At 43.9% G+C, this 22,787-nt stretch overlaps 1 protein-coding gene across 1 annotated transcript in view; it reads left to right on the forward strand.

The window, feature by feature from the left end:
* Nucleotides 1-22,787, forward strand: part of LOC129341262 (connector enhancer of kinase suppressor of ras 2-like) — a 531,721-nt gene that overhangs the window by 282,429 nt on the left and 226,505 nt on the right. The window contains exon 7 of the mRNA XM_054996377.1: nt 15,314-15,373. Coding sequence (XP_054852352.1) covers nt 15,314-15,373 — 60 coding nt within the window. The remainder of the gene's footprint in view (nt 1-15,313; nt 15,374-22,787) is intronic.

Raw genomic sequence — 22,787 nt, forward strand, 5'->3', positions numbered from 1 at the left:
ATAATTGACCAGGATTGAATGGGAAAGCATGTGGAGCCCATCCCATGGACCATAAACATCTTAAGTCAAACAACTGACAGCAATTTAAAATCATGTGCAAAAGCGTTTCTCAGGGGAGGTTCTAATAAAACGGCCCTTCATCTCAACGGAAGGTAACCCATGGCATCTAAGTAACAGGAAAGAGCAACAATACTTTGGAACTGTTCGATAAAAGAAACATTTAGACAAACATTTTCTGATAAGGTAAGTGGAAGTAAATAGGGTAGCATTTGCGATCAGCTTGAAGTTTTAGCATAGCCCAATCTTTTTTAAATAATAGATTTCATACATGTAACAGGAATTTTTTTCAGTGCATCCTGGAAATTTAGATTCAGGTTTAGTGTACATGTGGTTTAGCCATATTTACCTATGCAATGATAAATTACTCATAAAATACTCTGACGTATGGCTCATAGGCCATTAAGTTACATGGAAAGGAAAATCAAGTGCACTTTAACAAATTGGCAGTCTAGCACTTACTGAATTCACACCATCCTGTTTCTTCTCCTGTATTTTCTGGAATTTCATTTCTACTCTCCCACACTCCTCAGTTTCTTAGAACAATTTTATGCAGAGTTAATTGCATTGGTTTCATTGGTGCCTGCAGATCTCCCCACATTACAGTGGATCTTCAGTCTGCCGAGATCAGTTCCCCTGGAGAAAATGGCTGCTTTGAAGGGTGAACTCTACGGCAGTATACCCTGCTGAAGTCCCTCCACTACTCAAGCTCCACCCCCCAAATCTCCAGGAGTTTCCAAACCCAGACTTGGCAACCCTAGTTTCGACTGGAATGCCCCTACGTAGGATTGCACTATTAGTCGCTGATGTTGGAAGCCTCAGGATTTACTCCCTTGCCTGTCTTCTGCTTCTGCTTCATACCTATTTCTTTTTTTTTTTGCTAATTGCTATACCACACCTCTCTGATTTCAACACTAGATTGAATGATCAGTCTCTCTTTATGGAGTATGCTAGGCCAGAGGAAGCCTTAGAGGGGGCTCAGTTATTAACTAACCCTCCCTATTTACTTCGTTCCTCTAAGGATATAAGATCTAACTATGCTGGAGTACAATTAGTAAAACTAGCAAACAGATTAACTCTGCAGATATTAAATGGCTCCACCCCTGGTGATCATCCAGGTGAATTTACATTCCTATCTGGAACAAGATCAAGCACGATTGACTACATGCTCGTGAATGGACCACTTTGGTCAAAAATTGTCAAGTGTTGCCCTATATAGATGGAGATCGTTTTCCTCTTCTGGTTCATATTTCTTCACCGTCTTGGAATTTGTGTTCTAGATTCTGTATTACCAAGAGAACTCAGCTGGGCTGCCAAGTGAAATGGTCATCTCAACTTAATGAGCGAACCAAGGAGGCTCTGGGAGGAGAATACTTTCAGAAACATTATACAGTTCTGACTTCACCCAGTATAGAAGATGACCCACTTGCAGCTTACGATAAGATAATACAGAGCCTCCAACCACTGTTAACAAGAGAGGTCCAGCCAATTTGAAAGGGTGCTGGGAGACCGTCCAAAGCAGGGTTTGATAAGGATTGCCGTAAAGCAAAACAGGCGCTTATTTTGGCAGTCCACCTTTTTAGGCGGACAGAAGGAACAGCTAGACATGGAGCTTTAATACTCCTTCAAAATCAAAAGAAGCAATACAAGCAATTGCCTGCCTGTAAGAAGAAAGACGATTCTATGAATACATGGGCATGATTTATTCAGGTGGCTGGAGATGGGAATTCATCCCAGTTCTGGAAAACCACCTCTAGTTCAATCCCTACAACAACATCATCTCTGGACACTTACATCACCTCCGATACCTGGGGAAAGTATTTCCAGGGGATGTATGAGGATTATACTTGCTTACCACCTGTTTTGCCCATTGAAATCCTTCCTTCGTGGCCTCCTGTCACTATTAAGGAAATCAAGTCTTTGATCGGCCAACTGAAGCCTGGCAGAGCACCTGGAGTCGACTTTATTCCTCCTGAATTCCTAAAATGCAACATCAATTGGTGGACCCCCCTGCTGGCATCCCTTTTTACCTACATCGACCAAACTGGTCATATCCCTAAGGATTGGGGACTGGTAATTATAGTTCCCCTTTTCAAAAAAAGGGAGTAGGGATGACCCAGCGAACTATGGGGCAATCAGACTGCTTAGTGTCATCAGCAAATTATATGCATCCCACCTCCTTGATAAATTTAAAATTTGGCTTGAACAGGAAAATCTGGTTGCTGATGAACAGGCAGGATTCAGAGAAGGTAGATGTACTACATCACGGCATGATCCTTCAACACCTTATAGAGAAATACTCATCAACAAGAGTAGTCTCTTTATATGTCACCTATATTGACCTATTGGCAGCATTTGACTCTCTTTCCAGAGCTAAGCTCTGGGGTAAGTTGGAGGCCACCAATATCAATCGCAGGCTACTCTTCCTGATCCATGCCCTACATGAAAATACCTCCCTAAAGGTCAGGTACAGTAAGCTCGGGCATCTTTCAAATGCTGTTCCCACTTTGAGAGGTGTGAAACGGGGCTGCATTTTAGCACCGGCTCTCTTCAACTTCTATATAAATGACTTGGTCAAATCCCTAAGCAACCGGGCCTTTCATCCTCCGAAATTACAGCAATGCCAGATCTCTATTTTATTATATGCAGATGGTGCAGCCATCTTGTCAAGGACCCCAGTTGGGCTCAGAAGAGCCCTAAAGGCTCTAGTACAGCAGTGCAAGGAAGACTCTCTTACCATAAATTATCAAAAAACAAACATAATGGCCTTTGGTAAGAAACAGAAGTCTAGAACCTGGACCATCGATGGCCACTTGATTGAACGGGTACAGACTTTCAAATATCTCATGCAGTATTTCATGCCTCTGGTTAAAAAAAAAGCGCATATTGTCCGCGCAGCAGATATTGGGCAAAGTCAGCTCACAATATACTAAGATTTCTCTGAACAAAGGGTGGACATTACATCCCTGCTGCTCTAAAACTCTTTAAAGCCAAAACTTTGGCCCAACTCCTTTATGGAACCATGATAGGGGCAACATCATCTTCTTTTGCCCCCATTGAGCATGTCCAATCAAAGTTCCTAAGAATGGCTTTGCAAATCCCCAATTGCGTACCAAATGCGTTACTATGTCTGGAGACTGGCACTGACAGAGTGGAAGCTCAGGTGTGCCTTGCCTCTCTAAATTACTGGCTTAAGATCAATTATTTCAGGCAAGGCTTGGCCCCTCTATTCCTTCTGGATGAACATCAATCTGAATGGTTTAAGACAGTCCTTTGCAAACTTGTAAGCCTCGTCTTTTCACCTTCCATGATTTTAACCATGGGTTCTGATCAGGCAAAACAGGTTATAAAACAAAGGATATTGAACACTGAATGCCAGCTTAATTTAGTGAGGGCCCCTACTTCTTTGTCCCCTATGAACACCAGATATGTAGTCAAGCCAGCTGTCTATCTGTCCCACTTGGAGGTGCATAGTCACAGGAGGGCATTTACACATGCAAGGTGTGCTGCACTCCCCTCTGCTGTTTTAGATGGGCAGTTTAACATAATTCCTTATGAGAATTCTTTGCCCTGCAATGTGTCAGACTATGGAATCCCTGTTATCTAGAGTTCGTCTCCCCCTTCTGCAAGAAGCACAATTTCTTGATTTCAACAGGTTTATTGAAAGACTAGGCTCTGACACAAGTATCCATATTCCAAGGCCTAGGAAGGATCTTGGCTGAACACAGTCATTGTTGAGAATGAGAAAAGAAAACGAAACATGTGATACATCAAACCCTTCACTCCCAGCCTCCCCCCCATCTTCCAGGGCGATGGGAACTTTGCTGTGGGAAGGCCCGGCTCTTCAAGGTCTCTGGCTGTAGAAACAGATAAGAGTATTCTCTCCCAAGGAAAGCACGGTCAAAATAACACCTGGACCTGGAGGGAGAGAAAGGCTAGTAACTACAGATTAAATATGGCGTAACTCTGACCAAGGAACCACACAACATATTAGAACCTGACACAATGAAGGGGAAATTAGACTGTAGATCACGTTCTTCTACATTGCCCCTTCTATCAAGATGCTCACATCAAGCTCATCACCCCTTTGATCAACAGCATACCTGGAAGAATGAGCTTGGAATATGCTGGGCTACTTCTAGAAGGTGGAAATCCGACAACTCCAGCCTCAGTTGCAAAATGTTGTGCAATAGCCAATAAAATCCATCAAATGCTCTCATTATCAGAGTTTATGTAAATATCACCCTTTTATATTACTGTTTTAATTAATTATTTTAACTTTGTGCTATTTTTATTAATAATTTTAACTCTGTAATTTGTAGTATTTCTTTTATGCTGGTCTTTGACAGTATAATAAATGTGATTGATTGATACCACACCTCTCCCTTTTTATTTTACTCCCTTGGAATCGGACCTTTTCCCTGTTTTATTTGCAGACCTTGTACCACCCTGTCGCTTCTCTGCCTCCTTCTCTCGGTGCTCTCTTCCATGGCTAGAGCCTGATCCTGCAAACGCCTAGGCAATAAGTGCCAGGCTCATGGTGACCTTATTTGACCCTACTTCTGTTTTCAACAAATGCTGGCAAGAACTGCTTCAAGCAAAGCGTTGATATCTGAAATTTCCCTAGTGGCCAGTGGAGATGTCTCTGTTTCCAAATGATATGCTCTTCTTACTTTACTCCTCTCAGCATTTTGTCAATATGGGGAGGGGGGGAATGCAATCAACCATGGGCCATTCCTGTGCAAACTCCATTTACGTTAATGGAATTTGTATAAGAGCTGTGTTTGGCGGATGGAGCCCATAGATTATGAGAGAATTGATTTGCATGGTGGTCTTAGAGGACAGTAAGTGCAACCTTAAGCTGTTTCAGGAATAAGGCTACATACCTCCTTCTCCCACCCTGATGCACAAGCATTGACTAGAATAATCTTGTCTTTGCTCTTTGCTTTTTTGCTTTTCTCATCCCTGCTGCTTCATCCTTAAGATGCTGCTTCAGTTTTGTGCAGGACATTCATCAGCACACAGGGGCAGCTGCCCAGGCTCATGGCTGCTGGTGGGACCCACTCATGCATCTCCTCTGATGCCTGCACTCATCTCCTTCCACCACTTGCCTGTGAGTGCTTTACCACCTCTGCTTCCAGCTGCATAGGCTGCCTAGAGCTGCTGAGAAGAGCCTGTGGATGGTACAGAAAGCATCAGCATTCCTGGTGGCCATGGCAGTGACACTCCTAGCTGTACCCGCTACCCAGCACCATCAGGGAAAGGCAGTGTGGGCAGCTGTGAATGCAGGTGGAAGGAGACCTTGCGATGGGCAAAAGAAGGGTTCACAGGCAGGCGGGGTCATGGGACAAAAGAAGGGGAGCCTAGTAGGGGCCCCCTGTGCACTTTCTTCCCTGGGCCCCTCAAAATCTGGAACCGGTTTGATTTTGTATCCCTTTTGTGTGAAGGAAATCTGTGCTTCTTTCATTTTGCGCCATTCCCTTAAATTGAATCCCACCCCCATAAAGTGCACATTCTTCAGTGTTTGTGCATCAGTCATCATTGCATCTGTGCATTTCTCAAATATTATGAACACCATGTACTACGCACGACATATAAAAACTGTACAATATATGCATGAAAAAAAAGGAAAACCAAGACTGTCAGCAAAACTGGAAACTAATGTAACAAGATGTGATACAGCTCATTTTCTCATCCCAAAAAGACGCATCATACTGAGTCAGGCAATTGGCTAGTATTGTCTGCTCTGACAGGCAGCATCTCTCTAGGGTCTTGAGTCAAGGACTTTCACATCGCCTGTTTTTTTTAAAAAAACTGGAGATGGCAAGATTGAACCTAGGACCTTCTGTATGTAAAGCACATACATGTGATCTACCAGCCTCTATGTTCTGTTTGATCCAAGAGTTTGCTAAGATTCTGCCAGCAAGAGGGAGACATCACACCTAGTTTAGGTCAAATCTCCCTCCTCTCTTCTGTTAGAAATGCATTTGGCTTTTATGCATATTCTTCAATGTTTGGGAGAAGGGCAAGTCATATTCCAAGCTCTCCTATTTTGGCATTTAGTCCCAGTATACCTGATTCAATATGCAAACACAATCTGCATAATACCTTCTAGTATTATTTATTATGCGGATTGTGTTCTGATTTTTCATTTTTTTATTCTGTTACCCACACGGCTGCCAACAACGTCTGTCTACCAATATGCACACCAGCTTTTCCCAGGAGCTTTGGGTAGCTGTGCTAGCAGAGAGTTGGTCTCTTAGGTTTTGGTGTGGGTCACTCTTAGACTTTAAAGAGACGCTCATGAAATGCTCTCCAGTTGCATTTTTCTGCCAAGGTTGATCTGTCCATTTAGTAGCATAGCACATCAAAACAAAGCCAAGTGTGCTTAAGAGGTGCAAAGAAACAAGCGCATCTGAAAATCCATATTTGAATACGTATTTTACTCTGCTCTTTGATACGACATTCTGAATGAGGAAGTCAAAAGCATATGCAAATATGTATTCAATGCATACTGCCAGGAACAGTATATGAACACAACGTTCGCTCCAACACATATGAAAATGTCATATCAAATATCAAAGTAAAATACATATTCAAAAACAGATTTTCAGAGGCAGCGCTAAAAAACAGAAATACTCAAGAGAGGCCTTATGCAGAGAAAAGATGATGGAGCCGGAGGAATTCCTGCATCCGTAGTGCCTTGCCAGAAGAAGCAGGCAAAGGTGCTTTTCTAAACCCAAATAAATTTTTCTCCGTTTTCCATTTCAAAGAATATCAAGCAGGGACTGGGCAACAAGAAGAAACCCATCTAGCAGTCCTCATTCAAATGAATAGGATCTCCATACAATGGCTTGAAAAGGATGGGTGAACTTTTAAGAAAATAGGTTGGACCCAGGGATCCCTAGAAGGAGGGATCATGGATTTTTTTTGTCTTGCATTCCCCTTCCTCCAGCACTTCTTTCTGACATTGGGAAACTGTTTTTCTCCAGGGTTGAGCTTCTACATAAACTGGGTTGGGAGGCTGCAGTTGTAGGTTGCCAATTCCCAGTTGAAAAAATTCTGGATATTTGGGGATACAGCCTATGGAGAGCAGAGCAGAGAGTCATTTTCTCCAGATCAGATCTCTGTAGTCTGGAGATTAGTTGTAGTTCTGGGAGATCACCAGTTCCCACCTGGAGGTTGGCAACCCTATGTAGTGGCGAAATGACTGTCTTCTCCTCCTCCTCCTCCTATCAATGGAGCTGCTCTGAGAGAAGAGGTGGAAAATGTGATTTTTTTACCTTTCCTCTCCCCACAACCTCCTCACTCACATGGCTATTGGTACAAGCAGGTCCCACAATTTGGGAATAACCTTTCTAACTGCTGGAGGAAGGGGGAACATAGCAAAGGTCTGTGAACATCAATGCCTTCCACAGATCCAGTCTAATGAATTCCTTAATCCTGAATTTCAAAGGCAGTATTTGAAAATCTTTGCAAGTCACAAATGGTGCCAAATTTTTAAAAGCTGTGTACAGTTGGCGTTCCCACTTCATGCAGTCACCTGTAGTGGACAGGGAGCTGGACGTACATCGGGAAGATTTGGGCTTAGTTCTTCATTCAGGCATGAAATTCCCTAGTCCTGTCACTGTTTCTTGGATTAAAGGATTAAAATGTTGTAGTCCCCAAAAATGCCACTCTGTGTACTTTGGAGAAAGACCGTCATATAACTGTGCTCATAAAATAATATTTATAAAAGCCAGTTTGAAATATTTTGCCGTACTCTAGGGTGATCTAGAAAGAGAAGTCGGGATGGAATATGAAGACAAGATCCCTGTCTGGCTGGGGTGGCAGAGGACCAGTTCTGTATCTGCCACGTCAGCGATGTTCCTGAACGTATTCCTTTTCTATTTTCTGTATAGCTATTAAGTAGGTGATGGGCAAACTCTCATCTTCTTGAACCATAATTGAGCTATTGAGTATGAGCTATGAGCATCCTTTTTGTGGGAGATTTTTTTTAATGTTCCACATAAGTTAATAAGAGTGAGTAAACAGCAATTTAAGGGGATGCCTAATAATAGAGGATATGAGCTTGTAGCATGCAAGGAAGAAGGGAACAATTTGAAAATTCCACTCTCCAAAATCTGCCCTGAAGCATTCCTAGGAGCTCTTCGGGTCGGCAGCAGAATTTCCCCTTCTCACTTTCCCCACTTTAAGTGACTTTAAACTGCTCTTAACTATCTAAAGCATATACAGTGCTTCTCAGCTACGGATTGTTTTTGTAAGGGAGGATCTTTTCGTTAATTTACAAAGTCATATTTTTCGGTATGCCTGTGGAATGCATCAAAACCCTTACCATGTTAGTGGATAGACTGGTTTGGCTGATCTTACGATCACTATGAGCAATATTAAAATCCTTTGCATGAACAATCAAATTGGGGAGCTTCCCAGATGTTGGTGGGACAATCTCAGGGATTGTACTCTTCCTCTCTTCCTTGTGCTCTGAAGCTTCCTAGGTTTGCTTACAATTTTTTGGAATTGTTTGTCAACATTTTTTATGCTGCTTTTCTCTCACACTGGGGAATGAAAGTGGCTTACATAATGAAGTGTGTGCACACACATATGCACAATGCACATACAAAATGCAATTTAAATAAAGACCTTGTAATACTGAAGCGAGTGATGAGTTAACACTGGATTAGTACTAGTTCTGCCAGGATGACCCTCAGCAGGTTGCAGATTAAGGGCCAAGGAGCCCTTTAGCTCTTGCCCTTTGGCTTGTTTGTCCGGCAAGCCCCACTTTCAGATACTTGTCAAAAGGAGAGAAGGAGATGCTCAGCCACAGGTCTTGCTAAGCTGGCATGGATGTTCCCAGTTCCTTCTTTCTTCACCTCCTGTGCATTGGCTTAACTGGACATCAAAACAGACTTAGGCCATTTTCACACTGCTTATCAGCCATGGAATATCACACCGAGCTCCTGGAACAGCAGCGTCTTCCTGGCGTGATTTCGCGTGAGAGCTGCCATTCTCGCGCGAAATTGCACCAGGAAGATGCTGTCGTTCTGGGAGCTCGGCATGATGTTCCATGGCCAGTAAGCAGTGTGAAAATGGCCTTAATCTAAAAGTACATTATGAGTTTGAGTGTAGTCTTGTTCTACACTACAATTTGATATGGAACTTCTCGGGAAATGATGTTCAAAGCCTTGTAGGTGTGAGCATTACAAGCCAAACAGACTCATATTCCAGATTATAATGAGTCTGGGCGCATTCAATAAGAAAGAGGTTACCATTCACTTTTGAGCAAAGGAAGCCCAGTATGTCAGGCCCTAGGTGGCTTGGACCTCACTAGCAAATGGGTACAATGAGATCTGTGCAGAGTGCTGCAGTGTACACTTGTATGGAGGGTGCCATGGGCTATCCAAACCATCCTTTCTTATCCACACTGCCTGTCCCAAAGGTGGCCATTTGGCTTGTAACAATAATAAAATTACAGTCCCCAGGTGTAATAATAAGAGGCTTCCTGCAGCAGTTCCCCTCTTCCTGCCCTGTAACTGCTGGGAGCAGAGAGAAATCCTGTATGGGCAATTTATACAGCTCAGCCTGCCTGTCTGATTAAACACAATGCGGAGTGGTCCCCAAAGCAGTGTCATCATGACACAGACTGTCTTGCAGAAACAATATGTTTCCTTTAGTGTCAGTAGCTTCTTACCATGAAGGATAAACTGGTCCTTTGAGGGTCTTCCTAACCGTGAGCATGACAGAAATTTAAACGAGAGGAAGGACATGCATGGCATTAGCAGTTAGGGAAGAGAAGCCCAAAAAGCTGCGTGTTGAAGAAGAGGGCGTTGCATACCAAAAGTTTTCTCTGCAGAGGAGAATGATGTGACGGTCCTTATGATGAGCATTTGTCATCAGAAGCACACAGTCCAACAGGAAGTTCTCCTAGGCAAGCCCCAGTGCAATACATGGGAACAAGATGAAAAGCTTTCATTCATTTTCAGCGGGGGCTATGCATGAAGGTAGATTCTTCTTAGATAGGGCTGCTTGGACACAGCCTAGTCCATTCAGAAATAATTCATTGCCATTAGGGGCTGGATTGGGTCTCTGTTGGTGGACTTCTAGGTCTATGTGCACAAACATCTGGTCCAGGAGGCTGTGGCAAAAAAAAACAAAAACACCTCACATTATTTAGGGGCAGCAGCAAAGCCCAGAAGCTGGTTGCAGGCGGTTTTATTTAGATTTGTTTAGATGTTTATACCGCTGCTTTTCTCCCCAGTGGGTACCTAAAACAGCTTACATCACTCTCCCCTCCTCCATTTTACCCTCACAACAACAACCATGTGAGATAAGCTAGGCTAACTGAGAGGTTAGCCCAAGCGCACCAGTGAGTGTCCATGGCAGAGTGGGAATTTGAACTTGGCACTCCCTGATATCAGGGGTATCCAATATGGTGCCCTCTTGGAGCCCTCTAAGTGTTTTTAGAAAGTAGGTGGGGCAAGGTGTGGGGGGACTGTTGCACATACCCAGCAGGGTTTCTGATTGACCGCTGGAGATCTGATTGTCTGTGTAGATTAAAATAACTTTGTTTCAGTGGCAGCTGCCACCATAGGGTTGGTTTTATTCTCTCTCTCACTCCACTTTCTCAGTATAGATTTTTAAATTACCCCTTTTCTCCCCTGCATGGGCTTCCTGTGAGTGTGTGGGGCTCCACCTCCTATGGCAGCCATTTTGTTGTTGGCCCTGCCTCCTGCAGCAGCCATTTTGTGGTTCTGCCCACCACCATGTCAGAATTCCAAAGGTACATACAGGCTCAAGAGAGTTGGGGACCCCTCCTGTACATGGTGCTGGGCCTTCATTTCTATATACAGTAGTCAGCAATGGATGAAGTCTACACAGATCAGTTTGGTATAGGCCTCAGCAAAGCTAGTTGCCCCCCACATAAGAAAATAGCTTGCTTATATCTAAACCAAACTGGCAAGTTTTGACCTCTTAACAGTTTCAGTCACTCCATTGGGATTACAACAAGAACCAAATTCTTCTCTCCAACCTCCACAAGACCACAACTGGGGTCTCAGGTGCTCGGGAAAGCCATGTTGGACTGGGTTCAAACCACATTAGGCACCGGGGGCAGGAGGAGGGAGTCAGAGGACTCCAAAAAGAGGCCAGCACCACATCTGCCCATCACCTTAAAAGTTTGAGAGAAGGCAAGAAGAGAGCAAGGGGCAAGGATTGCCATTCAAGATAGAAAGCTATTGTGCTTGTACCTTATCTAATAAAGGTCTTCACTTGCCTTCCAGTTAAGCATTGTGAAGGACCAGCGATCCTATTCTGAACCCGAAAACTGTATTGCTGTTCTTGGGCACTGCTACACGTATGGTGCATTTAGATCAGGTGTGCAACAAGGAAACACTCACTTCTGTGGCGCTCAGCAGGTCTGGATTAGAGATAGGCACGAACCTGAATACGAACCAAAAAAACCCATGAACCAGCCCGGTTCGTGGGTTGCGAACCAGTGGTTTGTGGAAGCTCATTTTCATGAACTTCCATGGAACTGGTCTACTAGTTGGAGCGGTTGGGAAATGGCCATTTAAACTTTTCCTGCTGCTTGCAAGCGGCAGGTCCCTTTAAACTATCAGCTGGCAGGCAGCAGGGGGGATCCCCCCTGCTACCTGCAAGCTGATAGTTTAAAGGGACCTGCCGCTTGCAAGCAGCAGGGCCTTTTAAATGGCCCAAAGCCCACGAACCCCAGCCCCAGCCACCCAGCCCCACCCCCAGCCCAGCCCCAGCCCCCCACTTACCTTGGCTCTGCTGCTGGGGTGGTGGAGGCTGTGGCCCATCAGCAGCAGTTCCGGCCTTCTCCACCACCCTGCAGGCCTGCAGCCTCCTCCCCCTTCTCCCACGAGGGGTGGGAAGGGCATTTTTGCCTCCCCCGCCACCCTGCAGGCCCACGCAGCAGCGGAGGAGGCAAAAAGTGCCCCTCCCACCCCTCGTGGGAGGAGGAGGCTGCAGACCTGCAGGGTGGCGGAGAAGGCTGGAAAAGCTGCTGATGGGCCACAGCCTCCACCACCCCAGCAGCAGAGCCAAGGTAAGTGGGGGGCTGGGGTTTGTGGGCTTTGGGCCATTTAAAGGGCCCTTTAAACTATCAAATGCCCCTTCCCCTGCCGTTGCTAAGCAACCGGAAAGAGGCATTTAAACCCCACAAACCACAAACTGGTTCGTGAATTTGTCCCAGTTCGTGGGGGTTCCTGATTCCTGGTTCATGAAAAGGCCACGAACCGCGAACCGCATGGTTCGGTTTTTTTGTGGTTCGTGCCCATGTCTGGTCTGGATATACCACAGATGCGCATGTGCACAGGAGTTGAATGAACTCAGTCTGAGCTAGTTCAGACGTCAGTTCAGCATATCTATGTCCTGATTAAGTGAATTCCTTCCCTCGGAAATGGCACCACAGCCCTGCCCATTTGGTGACTATTTTTAACATCGGTTTCCAAAGGATTGTAGTCGGGTATCACTTCTGAATAGAAAATACAGCTGAGGCTATTTTCTTCTAGACCGAGAGAAACACAACTGTGTGTCATTCTTTTAAAAAAAGAAAGAAAAATGGGATAAAAACAGCATATAAATTTTCAGTGCTTTAAATAATGAGATGCCACACATTGTGCTGTAGAGAAGATGACAGAAGTAGGTTCTGGTGATAAAATTGCTGTTTGTTGTTTAACCAGATTCACATTTGTGTTGTTCGTTTTTGAAGTACTGTTCCCTTCTCCCAAAGTCTCTTGCTTTTCTCGTGCAATGATAATGGCCAGAAAGAACAAAGGCAAACACTTTAGCTTTCTCTTTGAGATGCAGGGAACAGAAAGTTTTTAGAACAAAATTTCATTTCGCTGTTTTTCTTGAGTTTAGAAAAGAAGCATGTTTTCCGCAGTGCTCAGATAGTGGCTGTTAGGAAAGGTTCTTTCAGAACTCGTCTTAAGCTACTTGGGCCATGTCCACACATCTCCCCCTCCTGAAAAATTGCGTAAAACTTACGGAACAATGCGCTTTTGTGGCATGATTTTCCATCATGACTTTGCTTCATGGCGCGATGATGTTTTTTTTTTTTTAAATTATTGGTGAGTATACTTTTTCAAATTCAATGCATACATTCCCTCAATATCTAATTAACCCTAGCCCCCACCCTTTTCCTCCCCCCTCTCTATCGACTTCCAACAGCTTTCCAACCCTTAACCCCTCTTATTACTTAATAAATCCCTTACTCTAAGCACATTCCCCCCCCCCGGTATTCTATCATATATATCAAATATCCTATCAATATAATATACTTCTATCAATTATGGTATCAAATATTCTATCAGTATAATATGCCTCTATCAGTTATACTATCAATATAGTATAGATCTTATACCCCTCAATATAGCAGACCAGTATAATATAGTATAATATATAACAAAAGTCCCAATTTAAACATATTCTATTTCTTTTAAACCTATATTCTATCAAATATAATATGTATTAAAACCCCTACTGTGTGCCCTGCCACCAATGTGGCACGGCATACAACACCGTACTACACATTCATTATATAATATACAATCTGATCCACTAGCATTATAATATATATAGTATACCCCATCAATATATTTATTTAACTATTTAACTATCGTCATCGCGCCACAAAGCGAAGTCATGTTGGGAAATCGCGCCATGAAGGCACGTCGTTCCATAAGTTTTGCGCTATTTTTCAGGTGGGGGAGAAGACGTGTGGAAACAGCCTTGGTCTTTTATCCATTTGAATAGATGGTTGTCATCAGCAAACCAAGCCACCTTCAACTTTGATTGCCGAGTTTGGGCAGATGTGCTGATGGTGCGGAGTTCAGGGCACACCATCCCACTATTCCATCATGCGTTCCATTCGGAGCCAGTTCAACAAATGTGTGAATGGGCCTTTTAAAGACTAGCAGTGTCCTCACTCGGCTACGTCTTTGTTTCTTTTGGTAGTACTTCCATGGTGTATTGTTTGTTCGTTGTCTGTCTTTCTCACTGAGTCCCAAGGTGAATTACACAGTGCAAGTGAAACAGAATATAATCAGCAGCTAGGACATTCATTGAGCGAATTACAATAGTAATCAACAGTTAGGACATTCAGCGAGCAGATGCAATAGGGTATGCTCTCAGAAAACAAGCATAAAGCTGAGCAGAGAGATGAAATCGTTCTGAAACAAAGCATAACTAATTAACATGACATGTTTGGCAATGTGGGAACTCCTCAATAGGAGCATATCTACATCAGCAGAAAGTACCCAATGGCATGGTCTATAGTCCCTGTCCCTATCAAGACATCTCCTTGAGCTATGATTAAGGGGTAGGGTTTCAATTGAGAAGTCTGGGTACAAATCCCTGCCTGTGGTGAAACTCACTGTGACTGAAAGTCTCTCTACATGAGACATCTGACATGTAAAAAACATGTGTCGGGAGATGCAATGGTAGCCAAGAAGGGTAGTTTAAAAAGACAGAGCCAGCAGCAGGGCAAAGGCTTTGCTATACACTGGAGCTGTGTGAAGGGGCTGTGAGATGCCAGAAGGGAAACTTCAGCCCATTATAACCTCTCCATGTCCAAGCCTGGCTCTGGAGGACAGCTCCAGCCTATTTCCATTCCTCACTGCCCTGTGGTTGTGATCCTAAACAGTTTTAGACTGGAGAGGTGAAACTGACAGAGCCCTAGGAGAGGCGGAGATGAAATTAACAAACCCTCTGAGGAGCGATCTCTGCCGGCTCTGTCTTTTTAAACTATGCTTCCTGGCTAACATTGCATCTCCCTACACTTTGACGAACATGCACCGAGGCATCTCATGCAGAGACACTCTGAGTTCGTTACATTCTCTCACCTTATCTACCTCACAGGGATGATAGGATATGGGATAACTTCCTTATCCCTGTTGCTGGAAGAAAAGTGTGGTAGATAAATGTGAGAATCTGAGGAGAAAACCAAAACATTGACCTACAGAAGAATTCTATGTAACTTGCAAAGTTCACGTGCTATATTATGAACTTTGGTTGGTTGTAAAGGTCCCTGTACTGTCCCTGTACATTTTAATCCAGAATAAGTATTATAATAATCCAGGATAATCATTTAAATCCAGAATAAGCATTTTGCCAGGATTGCACAATGTATTGCCCTACTCATCATTGCCAAACAAACAATTGCCAAATTAAACAAACATTATGGACTGTTAACTACCTGTGGATGTTAATTATGCCTTCTCTCATTCTTTTTAAGGGGATGTATATCAAGTCAACATATGATGGGCTGCACGTGATCACTGGAACCACGGAAAATGTATGTTTTTGCACCTTAGATGGTTTTGTTCTTATATTTCCATGAACTGAACATTACTACCACAGGCCAGATCCATAAGGAATATTTTGGCAATTCTATATATATTTGCTCTGCTTTTCAACCAAGAAAAAGCATTGGCTCCCAAAGTGGCTTACAGCAATTTAAAAACTAATAGGGATCTAAAGTAAAATGTAATGTGGTTGCGGTCTCAGGCCAGGCACAGAGATGCCTGGCAGCTGCCTCTTCTCTCTCTGGCCCTGCTGATGGTGACTGGTTGCTCAGAGGAGCAGAAGTCTCATTCGCAATGGAAGGTCACCTGGCTGCTTCCTCTTCTCCCTCTGGGAGGATATCTATATGTGAGCCTTTGCCTTGTTCAGTTCAGTTCAGTTCAGTTCAGGTTGTTGTTGTTTTTTGCTTTTGGTGTTTCCTGTATGAAATTATGAAAAGTATAAAGAGTACCTTGATGTTTTTTAATCAAGATTATATACAACAGTAGCCATCTTTGTACAACAGTTGCCCATGTCATCAATTATAAGAGAGTGACTAGAGAAGAGAGAGGAAGTATTCCAGTTATAAAATTCAGTCTAGACTTTTGAATTGTACTAAACACAGATCAATTATACGGTTACCAGCCAGCAGCTGGCAACTGCTGGGACTCAGGGGCGGGGAGGGACATAGGAGGGTACCATCACAGGGCTCCCAACCTCCAGGTGGTGGCTGGAGATTTCCTGGAATTACAACTGATCTCCAGGAGACAGGGATCAGTACCACTGGAGAACATGGCTGTTTTAGAGGATGGACTCTGTGGCATTATAGCCAGCTAAGGACCCTCCCCCCCTTAAACCCCACTACCTCCAGTTCCCTCCCCACAAAATCTTCAGGAATTTTCCAGCCAGGAAATGCAATCCTACACCATCAACATGATGGGAAAATCTGGAAATGACATCATGCCTCTCTGGAAACTGACAGAAACTTCATAAGTGACATAATGCTATTACAGCCACATCAGTTTTAAAATTTCTTTTTCTCCCACAGGGCAACAGTGGTGGGAGGCAGGAGATCTGCCATAGCAAGAGATCTGGCAACCCTAGACCATGAAGGATGAATGGTTGCCGTGTTCCCTGCCTTGGAGACCCTGAGTTGGCTAGAAAGGCAGCATAGAAAGGTTTTAAATAAAAATCATAATAAGCAGGGCTTTTTTCTGGGAAAAGAGGTGGTGGAACTCAGTGGGTTGCCCTCGGAGAAAATGGTCACATGGCTGGTGGCCCCGCCCCCTGATCTCCAGACAGAGGGGAGTTGAGATTGCCCTCCGCACTGCTCAGCAGTGCGGAGGGCAATCTCAACTCCCCTCTGTCTGGAGATCAGGGGGCGGGGCCACCAGCCATGTGACCATTTTCAAGAGGTCCCTGGAACTCCGTTCCCCCGTGTTCCCCCTGAAAAAAAGCCCTGATAATAAGTGTGGTCAGGGATGGTGTGTTCCATGGAAGCCCCATACATTGTGGGGTCTGCTTGTCTCTCTAGTCCCCTGGGGCATTGAAGAAGAGGGGGCTGGCCACTCCATTCCTTTTCCCATGCTCCAGATCTTCTCAGAGGCACAGAGAAGTTCTCTTCCCAGGCCTGTCTACTTTAAAATGCCCGTTATCAGGCCTTGCAAGCCTCCCCTGCTTCCTACTCGATATCACAGCCTTCAGAGCCAAGAACAATGGTCCCCATTGCTGTAGCAATGCAAGGCAAAGCCTGGAGACCCTGCTCATCCCAGCCACTGACTGATGGATTGCTGTGGCCAGCTTGGTCATTGCTGTCTGGTTGTCAACACAGCTTCCCAGGCATGCCATCATGATGGCCTGCTCCTTTCTTGCCTCCAATGCAGGCTCAGACACATAATTCAGTCCCCATCTGGGAATTTCTTTTCTGGTCCAGAATTGGGGGAGAGAAGAAGAAGTATGTTGTGGCTGCCTAGCAACCACTGGTGATCTCACTGCTTCCTGATGCCATGGACTCTGTAGGGGTTGATGCTGCGCATACCGTAAGCCGCAAACTTAACTGCCAGGTGATTTGCAATGATGAGTCTACTTGTAGTCATGAAACTTACTGGATTTGATCCCATGGATCTGTTCAGCTAATGGTAATGCTGTCCTTTAACACAAGGCACTGCAATGAAGAAGAGTTCTCAGTCCAAGGGAAAGCACCACCATTAGTAGAATACATCTGTGTGATCAACTCATTGGTTGGATTTAGCCATTCAGCCTAGCCTAACCCAAATGGAATAGCTCTTTTAAGGAAACTGTTGCCAATGATGACATGTTCTAATCAACATGAATGCCAGTTGTACCATGTGTCACTTCAGTCAGTAAGAACTTTCTTGATATTGGTGGATTAGTAAACTCATTTTTAATTACAAGAAGTGTACAAATGACAGGCATTATCATTTTTGCCTTCTATATGCTCTTTCTCCCCTCCTTTCAATATATAATCTCCTTTTGATTATTACAAAGTTCCATTTCAAAGCCTCGGATTTAATTAAACATCTTTGTGTCCAATAAATTCAATGAACATAAAGTGGTCATATATAATTAAGCATTAAACTGCAGAATGGTACTAAATAGAGATGGGAAAGTCCGTTTAATTCAAGCATTCCATCTCCCTTGCCACTGCAGGGTTTGTACCTTCTAGTGTTCAGTAACAATTTTTAAAATGGCAAACTTCAGTCCTCTAAGTTTTGCATAAGCTGAACAGCAGCATCCCCACACGTACCGCAAAAACCAAAATGGGCAGGCTGGTCTTCCTCTATGAAGCTATGCAAATTCTTGAGACAAGAATCAAGTTCCAAAACACTTACAAATCCAATTCCTAACTTTATCTTAAGAAACATAGAAACATAAAGCTGGAAGCCAATCCAAGGATCATTAGTCCAGCCCCCTACACAACACAGGAAATTCACAGCAATCCCCTCCCCACCTCCCTCAGTAACCCCTGCTCTATCTCCAGAAGAAGACAAAAAATCTCCAGGATCCCTGGCCAATCTGACTTGGAGGAAACTTCCTTCCTGACCCCCAAAGTGGCGATGGGCATTCCTCTGGGCATAGAAGAAGGCCACAAGAGCCAAGCGCCAGCTCATCCCTTCATGCACGCCCTCAACTGCTACAGACCTCCAGGCCAGGCAGAGGACTTGGATGATATACTCATAGACCAGATTACAAAATTTTCAAAGAGACGGAACATAGTTATCACAGGAGGTTTCAAGTACCATGATATCTGCTGGAAGTCAAACTATGCTAAAAACGTAAAGTCCAATAAATTTCTGAATTGTCTTCACCTTCTAGAAAGTAGAGACAGAAACAAGAGGGTCCGCTATTTTGGACTTGATTCGCACCAAGAGGGAAGAACTGGTTGATAAAGTGAAAATAGTGGATACCCTGGGTAGTAGTGACTACGTCATTTTGGAGTTTAAGACCTTGAGTAAGAGAAAAGCTGAACATAGTTAGATATATAGTTTGGATTTTAGGAAAGCTAATTTTAACAATCTCAAACTCATGCTGGGGGGAATCCCATGGTTATAAAAACTCAGGGAGAAAGATGGGTGGGAGTTTCTTAAAAGCGAGATATTGAAGACACAATCACAAACTATTCCAATAAGAAAGAAAAAAGAAGCCAGGGTAGCTCCATAAACAGCTTTCTAAAGATCTGAAAATTAAAAAGACCAAGGCTGAATCCACACCTGCAGAGCGTCCCGGCATTGCGCTAAATGTTCGCTAAACACCCGGAAGTGTAGCGTCTTTCTAGCGCAATTTCTGAATCACGCTAGAAAGACGCTACACTTCTGGGTGTTTAGCGAACATTTAGCGCAATGCTGGGATGCTCCGCGGGTGTGTGGATTCAGCCCAAGTCTTATGAGGAAAGGCTGAAGGAGCTGGGTGTGTTTAGCTTGGAGAAGAGGTAACTGAGAGGTGATATGATAGCCCTCTTCAAGTATTTGAAAGGCTGTCGCATACAGGATGGAGCAGAGTAGTTTTCTGTTGCCCCAGTGGGTTGGGCCAGAAACAATGGGTTAAAATTAAAGCAAAAGAGTTTTTGGCTAAACATTAGGAAGAACTTCCTGACCAAGTGGTTCCTCAGTGGAACAGGCTTCCTCGGGAGGTGGTGGGCTCTCCTTCCTTGGAGGTATTTAAGAAGATGCTAGATGGTCATCTGACAGCTATGATGATTCTCTGATCTTTCACATCTCTCAGAAGAATTATTTTGGGGTCCTGTGGTAGGTGATTTCTAGATATTTCATAAATTAATTCTAATATGCCTTTTCAAAATTTTATTATTATTGGACATTTCCAAAATAGATGTATAAAATTTTCTGAGCCTTGGCAGTGCCAATAAATGTTCATTAATGGGCTATACATACAAGACACCTTACATGGGGTTAAGTTCCTCTGAGTACTTTAAACGTTTTCTATTAAATTGGCTGATATTAATTTGGTTTAAAGGATTTGGCACACAACATTACCTAACTTAATATAGGAGAATGAGAATTTATGCACAATCTGATAAGTTAGTTGAGAGGTGGGCTCTTTTTGAGTTGTTTTAGAACAGATAAGAACGAAGTAATCTACAACATTTTTTTTAAAGGTTTTAAAATGTTATATACATTTATTCTTTATTTTCTGTATCCTTTTCTTGTTACAACTCACACAGAGATACATATATAATATAACAAAAAAGCACTGTTGCATAGCAATAGGCCAGCAATAGTCTCTCATGTGAGAAGACGTGATTCCTATAAAAACTTCAAGGACTCGCTTGGCTTGCTGTCTCGCTTCTGCAATGAGGGACACGTCCCTTCTCAATCACTGGGGCAAAGATATAATACCCATAAACATGGGCAACAGGGCATGTCATTTGAGGGGCTGAAAATTAATTTTTGCAAATGTCTTAATGAGGGGGTTTAAGAATATGTTTTTGGATGTCAAGAATTCAAATCTACAATTATTTTTTTGATTGGACAACATTTAGCTTGGTAAATCTACGTTAGATTAAAAAGCTTATACACGGCTCTCGGAAAACAACATATAATAATTTTAGCTTCTGAAAAAGTCAGGTAATTCTATAAAAAAATTATTTTCTCTGCATAAAACCTATCCTAGCATGCATAAAACATCCTGGTAATCATAAAATAACATGAGAAAGTAATGACATCATTTAAAAAATACTCAAATAACCAGTTTCATCAAGCCTTGCTTTGATTCGTTCTTGGACATCAGATGCTGATTTGCTTCTTGGCCTCTGATATAGCCCCAGGGCTTTTTTTCTGGGGAAAGCGGTGGTGGAACTCAATGGGTTGCCCTTGGAGAAAATGGTCACATGGCTGGTGGCCCCGCCCCCTGATCTCCAGACAGAGGGGAGTTTATATTGCTCTCTGCGCCACTCGGCGCGGAGGGCAATCTCAACTCCCCTCTGTCTGGAGATCAGGGGGTGGGGCCACGAGCCCATGTGACCATTTTCAAGAGGTTCCGGAACTCCATTCCACCGCATTCCAGCTGAAAAAAAGCCCTGTATAGCTCTCATGTTTCTCATGTGCACGAACCCTGCCTGCTGCCTCTATGACTTGTTTCACACACCTCTCTATAAACTGACCGTGACAGGGCCACTGTGGAGCTTGCATGGGCTCATCAATGAACTTCTTTACTTCTGCTGTCATCAGCTTGCATGTCAAAGGAGGTTCATATACCCCGTCAGACCAGTCTATCATCTCCAACAGGGAAGAAGCACTGGGATTGATGGAAGGTGTCTTCTTGGCACATATAGAAAGATCTCCCAGTGTGTCATCGTCTCCACCTCTCAAGTCAACAATCTTTTGTACACCAGCACTCCTCTCCTCACTGTCATTGAAGCACAAGAGTGTCTGGATTATCATTTCACTGAATGCATACCATGGTGAGCACCGGATGGTTGGCAAAACAGCATCCAATACAGCCTTCTTTTGTAGCTTATGTAGCTGCAGCTGAAACAAGGTGTGCAATGGACCTTCCACCCAAGAGCAGGGCTTTTTTTCTGGGAAAAGAGGTGGTGGAACTCAGTGGTGGAACTCAGAACCGCACAATGACATCACTTTGGGTCAGCTGGAACAAGGGGTTGTTTTTTAAAGTTTAAATCACCCTTGGCGAAAATGGTTTCATGGCTGGTGGCCCCGCCCCCTGATCTCCAGACAGAGGGGAGTTTAGATTGCCCTCCATGCTGCTCCAGTGGTGTGGAGGGCAATCTAAACTCCCCTCTGTCTGGAGATCAGGGGGTGGGGCCACCGGCCATGAAACCATTTTCAAGAGGTGCCGGAATTCCGTTCCACCACATTCCTGCAGAAAAAAAGCCCTGCCCAAGAGTGTTTTACTTTGATCTTGAACCAGCAGGGGTAGTACACACCAATGATGTATTCCACTTTCAGTCTTAAGTTGTTGAGGGTTTTGCCTGTAAGGCCATGTTTTGAAATCCATATGCGGCAAACCCTGTTTGCTGTTGTCAACCACCTTGAATGGCTGACGGGACCAATTTCAAGAAGGGCCACATCTGTGGGAAGTTCTCCTGTGCTTATGGCCTGTGTAATTCTATACCTATACGATTGATCTGTTGAGAGATCCTTTATGACACTGTCACTCAGTGAAATAAGAGGCTCTCCAATTGAGAGTATGGTGAATGAAGGATCAATTTCAAGTTCTGTAGCAATGTCTAGCCTCTTGCCAATTTTACCTGCCCATTTGCTGTTAGACAAGGTCTTCCCATCTAGTACTGTGATCAAGTGTCGCAGGGGTAACTCATTGATGTGGAGGGTACAAACCAACCAGGTCAGCTTACAGCAAAGCATGACCTCCACCCAGGGTTTTTTTTCCTGGGAAAAGAGGTGGTGGAACTCTCAAGAGGGAAATGAGGACGAAACATATGGGATTCTTTGAAATCATATTATTTTCAAGCACTATTGCCGAGTATTTTCAAGAGGTTCCAGAACTCCGTTCCCCCGCGTTCCCCCTGAAAAAAAAGCCCTGCCTCCACCCCATGCATGATACCACCCTCCCAGCCAGTTTGGTGTAGTGGTTAAGAGCACGGGACTCTAATCTGGAGAGCCGGGTTTGATTCCCACTCCTCCACGAAGCCAGCTGGGTGACCTTGGGCGAGTCACAGTTCTCTGGAGCTCTCAGCCCCACCCACCTCACAGGGTGATTGTTGTGGGGTAATAATAACACTTTGTAAACCGCTCTGAGTGGGCATTAAGTTGTCCTGAAGGGCGGTATATAAATCGAATGTTGTTGTTGTTGTTATGTTGTTGTTAACATTTGTAGAATCCCCTCCAATGACCTACAGGCTTTTATCAATGCCTTTCTTCTTCATGAAATCTACAAGATTATCAGTTATCAGTTATAACTTCAGTACGCTT

The sequence above is a fragment of the Eublepharis macularius genome, chromosome 13 (genome assembly GCF_028583425.1).
Source record: "Eublepharis macularius isolate TG4126 chromosome 13, MPM_Emac_v1.0, whole genome shotgun sequence".
Taxonomy (NCBI): Eukaryota; Metazoa; Chordata; class Lepidosauria; order Squamata; family Eublepharidae; genus Eublepharis; species Eublepharis macularius.